At 35.4% G+C, this 11791-nt stretch overlaps 1 protein-coding gene across 1 annotated transcript; it reads right to left on the reverse strand.

Moving 5' to 3' along the window:
• Positions 1-6305: 6305 nt before the first annotated feature.
• LOC149262787 (uncharacterized) lies at positions 6306-7019 on the reverse strand. The gene has a single exon (XM_089382096.1). It carries the CDS (start codon positions 7017-7019, stop codon positions 6306-6308), a length of 714 nt encoding a protein of 237 aa, XP_089238222.1.
• Positions 7020-11791: the final 4772 nt, after the last annotated feature.

The following is an 11791-nucleotide window of genomic DNA, read 5'->3' on the forward strand; positions in this document are numbered from 1 at the left end:
ACTATTGTTTTGAGGCTTCTACGATTTGTACGTTGTGTAGATTTTTCTTCCGGAGTTATCACATCCATAATTGTTTGAATCGATGTTTTGAGCCATCCACCATGGCTCATCATCAGGATAGATCAGTAAGTGTGTAGGACAAGTCTCATTGGAATGAATAAATAGAGTTATGAGATAGATGGAATAGGAATGATAGTAGCCAACCTTGTCATAATTAATGATAATTTATTAATGATGCTTAATAATTAATACAATTAATAATTTTAATATTTAGTTGGAATTAATTTAATTTCATATTAAGATTGAAATAAAAATAATTTTATTTTTTTTTCTAATTTTTCTAGTCATCTAGTTACACATGTCATTTTTCACTAGTGATCATACATGGATATTTAAAAATAGTATGAATAAATGATAATTTCCTTGAATCATAATTAGGTTTGAGCTGGTTAGTACCTCTCCTTACTTATCTTCTCTCGTGGTGAGCTATTGAGGAAGTTTCAATACAATGTACTTGCAATATTGTAAAGTATTTTCCTTACATGCAATCATGGTGATATGATCCTGATCTTGCTAAACTTGACAAAGTTTAATTTCTACACTTAAGTCTACCAACATGTTATGCCATGACAAATATTTTGTTAAGCAAATCGAGAGAGAATTTGGATTGTTCTAATTTTCAATCTAAATACTTCCACTTGTAGGGAAAGTCCATGGGTTTGTGTAGAAGTTGATTTAACCAAAAAAGACTCACTTGACTTATTACTTTAATGGATTGAGATGGATTGTTTATTCAAAGCCTATGATATTTTAATTTTCCTAATGCGTGTTTTGCATGTAAATTGATAGACCACCATATTAAATATTATTTGAGAAGAAAAATAGCCAGATCTAGTCCTCCAAGAGGAAAATAGATTAGTGCTAAGGATTGGGTGTTTCGCATTCAAAACACATTGATATTTAAAAAGACACTCTCTCTCCTAATGAATAATAAGAAAGTAAGTCCCAACAATTTCTCCATGTCTAGAGCATGTTCTTGTACTTTTTTAGCAATAGATCTAATGTTGGATTGAAAGTTTGATGTTCTTTTCCTCCAAGAAATCATATTAGTTGGTTTTTATCTACATATGAGGATGTTTTACTATTGAAATTGACCACTTTTTGAATACTAATAATGTATAGGGATTTGGAGGTTCAATGTTAGGAGTTGCTTCTTTGATGAAATAAATTTTATCTTTCCAAGTACAATTCTTCTTAATAAGTGTGTATGTATTACTTGTTTGTTGAAAGGTATGGTGACCATTTTTTCTCGTGTAGGCGTTTAGACCATACTTGACTCTAGGATTTGTTCCTCAAATTTCTTAGTGATTTTAACATGGTTGAATGGGAGGAATACATGGAAGAAGGTAAGGTTTTGGTGATTATTTAACAGCGAGTTTCCATATTTTTTATATAATTAGAGACAAAAATGTATATATTTTGGTCGTTAATTTACTTGGTCCAATAGAAGGAAAGCAATAGACAAAATTCAAGTGAGATTGGATGGGATAAGAAGGGATTCTCCTTTTCACATATTGGTAGGCGTTTTCTAGACATTCTTCCCCATTTTTTGGGATCTTATATTTTCTCATTATTTATGTTATGAAAATCATAATTGAGGCCCTTCTCACCATTTGGTTGCCATTCAAACTGAATGGATATTGACTTCAAAGAATGTTACACATTGATTATTGGAATCTAGAATTTGGTGACTATACCTAAAGATGAAATTAGTTCGATAATGTGGTGGGAATAAATGATTGGAAGAAATATCAAATTCTCGCATACATGAAATGAGATGGTGGCCTAATCAAGAAGAAGGAAAGAGAATAATTGAAAGTAAATATTGAATGAGATCTACAACTTTCTTGAGGAGGATTTACATAATGTCACCTTACATCAGAAGGCAAGGAAGAATTATTTCTCAGTTGTATGAAGGAATGTCATGTAAGAGGAGCTCAAGTTTGGGTTTGTATTCAGTGGATAATGGAAGCATATGAACTTTTGCAATTTTATTTTGACTTCCTTGAGTGTAAGAAGTTTTTAAAAGAATCTTATGCTCGAGGAATTTCAAATGAATTTTAGTCAAGGATCGAGAAAAAAATTTGATGGATGTTTTTTCCTTCATTTCCATGACATTTTTGTTAAGTACCCTTCATAAGAGATTGTGATAGTGGCCAAAGGAGAATGTAATAAAGTGGCATCTACTAAATTTTATAACATTGAGAGAGAAAAACATCAAATGTGAAACCATATTGACTCCCTAATACCGAGAAAGATTTTAAGGAACACAAGAAAATTAATGTCGCTATTATCAATGCAAGAGATGGAATACCCATTAATATTCATGGAATAAGGCATCAAAAAACCATTATTCAACAAGATATTATCAAATACCAACAATTACTACAAACTCGAGAATTTGCAACAACAATACATAGAGTCAAAGGAAAGAAAATTATGCAACAATTGGCCATTAAGGATTAAGATGGAAAATAATTTTGTATGGATGGATCATCATCAATTAAAAGAAGAAAGAGGACATAAGAAAATCATATTACTTGGTTTCACCCCATGTATATCCTTTAATTACAAAGCTTCGAGGACAAATTCTTTTGAAGGAGGGTCATATGAGATGCCTCAAAAGGGGAATGTAAGAGGTTAAATGTATATGTAATGGGGTAGATGTCTAAGAAACTGTGGTTGGCCAAAATAAAAGGGCCACATGTGTAATACATGAATAGGTAGAATCATTGATCATGTGGCATTATTGAGGAAACATGCAATTTGGGGTTGTGAATTTATTGGAGTATTTGGAGGAGGTTCTCTTATTCTTCAAGGGGTTGTTATGTATATCAACTCTCTTATTTATTGCAATTGTGATCCACACTCACATTTGGTGTACATGGTGTGTACTTTGGTTTATATTGCTATCATTATTTGTTTATCAACATTTGGGAGATTGAGGACACGTGGTGAAGTACTAGTGGTAAAAATGAGGCCACTAATGTGAAATTTTTGAAAGCACTTAGAAAGATGAAAGTGGAAAATACATAGGACTCGATGGTATTACATGTGAATTTTTTAAGAGGAAGTGGAAGGTGGTTGGACATGATATGTTTTGCATGAACAATGAAGTGTTTTCATTCAAGGAGGATGAGTGAATTATAAAATCAAGGGTTAATAAAGATTGTCCTAAAAAATTCAATTATAGATTCTACAAGTGCTTTATGTCTAATCATTTTGTTAAATATGTTGTATAAGATTTTAGCTAAGGTGGTTGCTTTGAGGATCCAAGGAATTGTGACATGTGTTGTTAGGCATAAGAAAACAAGATTATCCAGGGAAGATAAATTTTGGATAGAATTTCGATGGCTTTGGAGAGTATAGAATGGGCCAAGGAAATTGATTATTGGACCCTTATTGAAAATTGATTTTGACAAAGCATATGACATAGGGGATTGGTCATTTGTCATTAAATATGTTATTTTGGATTAGGTTTATTCAATTACTTGCCTTTATTTTGGAGTCTCTAATGCATAAAATTTTGTCTCAATTAATTGTTGTTAGATAAAGTCACTTTACACAAATCCATTAGAAAAGGTGATATTTAGCCCCCTTATTTATATTTTTTTTACAGGTGATGCTAAGGATCAATGCCAAATAAGAGGCATTTCTATTCAAGGGGGAAGAGGTGTGATTAATAATAACTTTGCAAATGACTCTTTCTTTTCCATCAATATTTCTTGAGGTTTATTTAATGAGACTCTAAATTGTTTATATTTGTATTCTATCACATTTGGGAAATAGTGGATGATTCAAAGACTAAGTTTTTATTGATTGGCATTGAAGAGAAACCTTCACAACCAAATAGATTGTGGAAACATGTCAAGGATGGTGAGGTTGTCTGTTATTTTGGAGTTTTGTTGTGGTAAATGTTTCCTTTGCAACTATGTGGAAGTGGTGTTTACAAAAGCTACAATTCAAAATCTATAGTTAGATGTTTAGGGACCTCCTTCTAGATGGAAAAATTACAATTATTGGTCAATTTTGTATGTTCTTCATGTTTATTATGTCTCTTTTTGGTTTCCTTTTGTCTCCCATTTTGGTCTATTGGGGATTCTTAAAAATTTCCTATGATCCAAATTTGGAAGTATATAATCACTTTCTTGCTTGGAATATTTATGATAGGTCCAAAAAAACAAGGTGGACCAGGTATTATTGATATCAAACTATAAGGGGTTGCTTTATTAGCTAAATGGAATTTTTTATGTCTTGATCGTGATAAGTTGTAGATAATTTACTCATACGTAGGATTTTTTATGCAAACATGGAAACATGATTACAGGCCATTTTATCCTCAATGACGTCTTGCCCATTCTACATAATTTCAATATTGATGGGTCATTTGTGCTTTAAAAAAATTTAGGAAGCTTGGAAAAATGTTGCATTTGCTCCTAATAAGTATTTGAATGGATTTGGGAGAGGTTTATGATTTGTCTTGTGACGCAATGTGGACATAGAATGAAAAAAAAAAAAATTAACAAGGATGATTATGCTATATTAATTCTGAAGAAAAAAAAAAGTAAGAGAGAGAGATAATTCCTAGGAAGATGTTTTCACTTTGCTACTGCTAAGCACTAGTGAAATTTCACATATTTCTATTACACTACATATATAGCAACATACAAACCAAGACCTGAGAAATACATATTTGCACCTCATATTTTGATTAAAAAAATGATTTTAATACTGATGGTGCATCTACTTAGCTTTTGTTTACTCGTCTCTAATAGACCTGGTTGATGGACTTGTCTTCCTCCATGGCCTGATTTTGGTATTTTTTGTTTGATTCAGAGGCTTTTGAAGCTTTCCATTCTAACAAAAAGATTTGTTGTTCTAGTGAGGAGATATAATAATGTTGAGTAGAGACAATGTCTTGGAGACATAATATCTCCTTTCCCACATGATTATTATGCTAGTTTTTTCAATTGAATGCCTCCCTGAGTGATGCTACTTCCACTTGCAAACTCTTGATCAGAATTGAATGCACATTCACACTGTTAATTCTAATGATGTTGGATTTCTCTAGTCCAAGCCAATTCCACATTAAGGCTATCACATCATCTGCAAGGGAGATTCAGAGGATCCTGAGGGATCCATTGTAGAAGGATCACAAACAGAGGGAAACTGAGGGACGGAGGGAAAGAATCCAATGTGGGAGACAAGTGAGGGTATACAGATGAGAATGGGAGGATTTAAAGATTTTCCCATCTTTCTCGCACATGCGATGCAGGGAATTTGATGGCAGAATGACCCGCCAATACTTTGTTCTTCAAAACTTATGTCTCCAAAAACTTTTTACCAGACATAGTGCTTCAGGGTGAGGTTGGAAAATTCAATTTTTGGAGGCCTTTCCCTGGTTATTTTGTCTATTTTGATGACCCAATAGAAAGTAGACACACGGGGCTACTTGACCCAGCAATCAAAGTTCGAAATAGCCTCCTAAAATTTGATTAAAAACACAATCCTGAACCAGTGCTACCCTTCTGTAGGCTGGCCCGACCTTTCTATCTTAGGCGCAACCCTTCTGCTATAGGCGAGACCCACAGCATGACCTTTCTGTGACTGATGCATGATCCTTTTCCTCCTAGCGTGATCTTTCTGTTTCAGATGTGACCCTTCTATGACTGAGGGTTTTTTTTCTCGGAGCGATTTCAAGCAAGAAGAAACATAGAAATTTGAGAATTCTTTAGATATATCATTGAGAAAACACGCAATTAGCATAAAATACTCACATCATTGAGCATATTTATAGATCAGTCTCGTTTGGATGCAAAGTTCCCAAAGATACATAATTTACTGGATATCAATCTACATGATTCCACCATCAAACTACAGCAGAATGATTTTGCATCAATTGACGCAAGCAATTTCTTAACATAAGATGATATCAGATACACCATGAAACTCCACTGAATCAATTATGAAAAGAAAAATCACAATCAAAAAAATTGTTCTGGCCCTTACTGACCTGATCTACATTCAGCATCTCCCAAAAAATGAGTTTTTTTTAATGCTCCTCTCTAAATTCGAATTTCCCAAACAAACTAATCCATATTTAATTGACCTAACACACACCTAAGCTAACAAACTCTATCACTTCACTCCTAATCTAGGCACTCCAATAACTTTTACAAACAAATAATAAATAAGAACATTTAAGAGGTCCAACCCTCTTTAGTAAATAATTTTGACCGGTTAGGTCAAAGGTAATTTATCTCATTTGATGCTCCTGCATCAGACTCCTGGGGAAGAAAAGAAGGTTCCATCAAGTCTTCAGGATTCACTTGATATTTCTTTAACTCTGTTGTTGTCATCCAACTAGCATCTTCAATTGGTCGTCCCTTCCATTTGATTAGATATTGATAATATGTTTGTCCTCTAGTTTTCTTTGTTACTCGCTTCTCCAAGATTGCTTCCACTTCTCTCTTTGTTGTCCTTGGCATCTGTTCCTCCCAATTTAGAGTCTGAACTTCCTCATTTGCAGGTTCATCTTGTGATTCTACCTCTATTTCCTTGTATGGATACAAATATGCAACATTAAAGATAGGAGATATTCCAATTCCTTCCGGCAATTCAATCTCATAAGCATTTGAGAAAAACTTCCTTAAAATTTTGCAAGGTTCTATCTTTTTCATTTTTAATTTGTTATAAGTCCTTACGGGAAATATTTCTTTCCTCAGGTAAACCATAACTAAATCACCCACTTGGAATTCTATTTCTCTTCTCTTCACATCAGCCCTTTGTTTATACTTCCTGCTACTTTCATGTAACCTTTGTTTGACATCCTCCTGCAATTTTTGCATTTGTTCTACAAATTCTTCAACATTTGCACTCCTTATCTCTTGTTTTCCCAAATCTCTAAGCTCATATACTCCTCTAGGATGCATTCCAAAAACAATATGAAATGGGCTCATTCTTGTACTCCTGTTAGGAGTATCATTGTAAGCAAATTCAGCTTGAGCAAGTGCTAAATCCCACTATTTTGGATGTTTGTAAACCAAGCTTCTTAATATGTTTCCCAAGATCCTATTCACCACTTCAGTTTGCCCATCCGTTTGAGGGTGATAGGCTGAACTAAAACTGAGGTTTGTACCTAACTTCTTCCATAGAGTCCTCCAAAAGTGTCCCACGAACTTAGTATCTCTGTCTGAAACAATACTTACATGCAGCCCATGTAACCTTACAATTTCTAAGAAAAACAAATTAGCAATATGAGTTGCATCACTAGTTTTCTTACAAGCAATGAAATGAGCCATTTTCGAAAATCTATCCACAACAACATAGATAGAGTCATATCCTCTTTGAGTCTTTGGAAAACCCAAAACAAAATCCATGTTGACCGCATCCCAAGGCCTGTTTGGTATTGGCAATGGATGATATAAATATTTTGGATCCTTCCTTTGGCATGTTGACAAATCCTGCATTTCTCAAAAAAAAAAATTGACATCGGTTTGCATTTTTGGCCAATAATAAAAAGCATTCACTTGAGCGAATGTCTTATCCTGCCCAAAGTTTCGAGACAATCCTCCACTATGCTTTTCTTTAATCAAATTTTCCCTCATGGAACATTTAGGAATACACAGTTTATTGTTTTTGAACAGCAAACCTCCTTGAATCAGGTAGTCTAACCATTGGCTTCTATTATGAATCATGGGATTCTGAACAGCTACATATTATTCTTTAAAATATGTTTCTTCCTTGTACATATTGATCATTTCTTCAAATCCAAAAACACCAATCTTCATCTCCTGCATAACCAAATTCCCTCAGCTCAAAGCATCAACAACTTTATTTGACTTACCGCTTGTGTGCTTAATTACAAAGGTGAAACTCTATAACTAATCTACCCACTTAGCATGCTTTTGGCTCAACTTTGGCTGATTATTTATGAACTGTAGTGTGTTAGCGCTTGAAATTTCACCTCAGGCTGAGAAAGGTAAACTTCAAGGCAACATCAAACCACTTAGCCTCGTAGCTAGCCCTACGGGGCAGGAGAGGGCTCTCTCTGGTATATCTCGGTAAAGATCTTCAATGGGCGAGATAACCAAAAAGGGAACACTGATTTTAGGCTAGTAAACTGATAAAAAGGTTTGAATTGGGAAGTTTTAGGATTTTGGTGGAAAATCGGGGAAAGGCAATTTTGGGTGCGGGGATTGGACACAGTTTTTGCGGGGGGTTCTTCGAGGCAAGGTAGGAAACTGTATTGATGCCTTTAAATTAAGTGAATGGATAGAAATGACCGGTGAGGAGCTAAAGAGAGCAAGAAACCTTCAAGAGTTCTCTTTAGACAGATGAAAACATAAATATTAAGCAAACTTAAAAGCAGAGCATGGCAATCATGAATTCTACTTTAACACTTCATTTGCCTAATTTGCAGAAGGAAAAGTAAGAAGATGAGTCACATAACAAACTTACAAGTATAAAGAGAAACACACCATCAATACATGTAACCACAAGAATCCCAAAAAGGACTGCAAAACCCTGGTCTTTCTTCCTTTGCCAAAATTGCAGAGATACAATGAGTAATACAATAGAAGCTTTCTCCCTCAAGAGTCCAACCTCTCCAACCCCTGAAAATGACTAAGAAAATACATAATATAGGCAAGCTAACACCTTTCCTTGCCTCTAGGGGTCGAGCTCATCCTTCTAGGAGCTGTTTCAACCAATTAAACTGAGCACTAAAATCTAGGCAATCAAAACAACTTGCCTCTATAAGCTAGGAAACCAATTCATTCATTAAATGTATGCTATTTCATGAATGAATCTTCTAGAATAGGTAAATAAGTGTCATGTCAACATGAAAATACAGTAATTACATCAAAGAGGGTGAAAAATCCCATCACAAGTCAAAACTGGTCAAAGCTGGGCAAATTCCTGAGCTGTAGATGAATTCCTGTGAAAACTGCCGAACGGGTCGCGCCCTCTTCCTGAACGGGTCGCGCTACTTTGGAGCTGATTTTGAGGTACTTCCATGTGTCCAAATGAGGCAAAAGTGGGCTTGTTGGAAAATTATGGATGTCTACTTTCTAACCCAAGTGGAATTTCTTAATTTGGTGGTCATTTGCCCCTCCAAAATTGCAATCTCCCAAGACTGCTTCCTGTGTGTCAAAAAGGTGGCAGAAAGTCATTTTTTGCTTGTTTTTTGACCTTCTGGAGGCCCAAAACTTGGTGAAATTTCTTGGAAATGGCTGAGAAAGTGTATATTTGCATGAAAAATCCAAAAATGCTGAGTTTTCCCAAAATGGAGTTGCCCAACGAAAGTGGAGAAAACCTGTTTTTGGCACAAAAAATTCACAATTGACAAAATTTTCTCCAAATTTCTTGAAATTCAGACTGGGAGTCCCCAATAAAGTACCATGCTCAGTCAAAGAGGCTTTGGCCAAAATTTGGAGTGGATCGGGCCTTTTCCGTCGTTTTAGTGCCTTGGCCAACCTCCTTGGATCTGGCGATTGCAATTTTGACATTTCTCTAAAACCATGACACCTGTGCAAAAAGTGAAGGAGGTTTTTCTTCTTTGGCATGTTATGGACAAAAACCTCTCTCAATTTTCCAAAATTCATCTTTTATTTCTCTGGAACATCATTTGAGTGCGACTTGTCCCGATGTGTGGAACAAGGGATTTTGCTGAAATGAAGCGAAATGAAGGGGATAAGGGGCTTCTAAATTCTTGGGGAAATTTTTGGGAGTGTGGAGGGATGTTAGGAAGCAAGGGAAAGTGGAATCTCAGATATTGAGTGAGGGGAAGGGGTCCAAAAGGGAAAAACACAGGCCAAACCTAGAAAATTGCCAGGTTGTAGCTAGAAACTAGGGTTTGTGCAAAAATGAGGAATTTGGTGGATCTAAGGGATGGGAAGTGTTTAATAAGGTACATGAAGGATAGGGGAAGGTGTATGAACATCTGGATACAATTTTTGCTAATGATTTGGCCGTCCAAGAGAAATTAGCTTTCAAAACCCTAGGAGAGGGAAATGACCTTACCTAGGCGCAACTGAAGCATGAACAAGATGTAAAATGACTCATTAGACATTGGAATGATAATGAAAACCCTATGAATGATGATAGAATCAGCTGAATAGTGACATAGATTGGCATTTGGACAAATTTAGAAGGAGTGAAAGTAAACCCTAGACCTAATGCCTAGTGACCAAATTTTGCTTGAAGACTCACTGAAATGACAAAATTTGACCTTGACACTCTGAGACCACTTTGTAAGAGAATAGTTGATCACTGGAGGAAGGATGGAAATACTGACACTAACATTGGCTCCAATGGGGATGGTAGCTCCTTGGAGGTGCCAAGAACCTCAAACCACTGGGAGAGCAGACCAGTGTTTTCCAACCATTGGGCAATGGAGTCATTATTTCGGCAAATGACACAAGACTTTGACTCATTTATTGACTGAAACCTGACTCAAGCCGACACAATTATGAAACCAACATGACTGAAAACTTACTCATAAATGACTCATGACTGACTTAACGAAAACAAGAACTTACAAAGCTTATTGAAGGGCAGCAGTCCATCACGATTTGAAATCATGATGACAACCACCTGTGTTTCTTACAAGACAATATACATCAAACTATATCAAAATGCCAATGCAACCAATCAAGCAGATTCCTTCTTGATTGATTCTCCGGAGTAGATCTTCTGGTCAACAATACAAACCTATCACTGGGCATCCAAAAACATAGTTGACCATTTTCTCCTTCATCACTGAATACTGCAATAATCACCTTCATTGTTGACTGCAAGAAACTTGCCAGAGGATCGTAAAAATCATGAAGATTTACCTCTTGTTGAAAGAATATGGTGCCCTTTGTTTCAAATTCTGATCTGCCTTCATCATGTGCTTCGGTAAAAGTATGCTCATGGGCTTCAAAAAACTCTGAACAGGTACATGAGCAGATCTCCTTTTGTAAAAACATTTCAACACATGAGACATATGAAGAATCTGAAAGGTAATCCTGTATGCTATGATCTTTTGTAGCCTGACAATATGGTAGGTCATCTTCATATGATATCACAACCAAATTATCAAGTTCCTTATTACATTCTTCAATATTACCAAGCACAATATTATCATTTACATCGTCTACCACAAATTCACTCAAAGAAACTTTTTCACTTGCTTGAGCAAAGATCTCACCTTGTTGTTCATGAGCAGACTGAATGACCTCCTCATGAAGACTCTGTTCTGATGAAATGAGAGCATTTAGGTCTTCTACTTCATTTTCTTCATTTGAGGCAGCCGCGACAATAGACCTCTCTTTTATGAGATCTGGAACAACATGTTTTGCCTCATCACAATTTATCTCCCGATCTGATTTATCATCATCACTTTCTGAGATTGGAACATTACTTTCCTGCGTTAGCTGCATGTTGCCTTCTTCTATGGACAAATCTGAAACAACATTTTCTCTTTCCTCATTTTCAACCATATGGAAATCTTCAGCCTGCTGATCTTGACAAGTATCCTCTAAGATTTCTGTGTGTTGCTGAAATGGATTCTCATACAGAGCCTCCATAATCTCAACGTCCATAAAATTATCATCTTCATAATATTTCTCAAGGCTTTCAATAAAAGTAGAAGCATGTTTGCAACAGTCATGAACAAAATTTAATGATGGATAAGATGCTTGATATCTTTCAATAAACAAGGCATGAAAATCCTTTAAACAGTAAA

This window comes from Pinus tabuliformis, chromosome 6, assembly GCF_031772625.1.
Source record: "Pinus tabuliformis cultivar Carrire ecotype Pingquan chromosome 6, CPIR1, whole genome shotgun sequence".
NCBI lineage: Eukaryota > Viridiplantae > Streptophyta > Pinopsida > Pinales > Pinaceae > Pinus > Pinus tabuliformis.

What these genes read in the sequence shown, in the direction of transcription:
- LOC149262787 (XM_089382096.1), bottom strand. Translation starts at nt 7,019, where the DNA reads ATGAGCCCATTTCATATTGTTTTTGGAATGCATCCTAGAGGAGTATAT.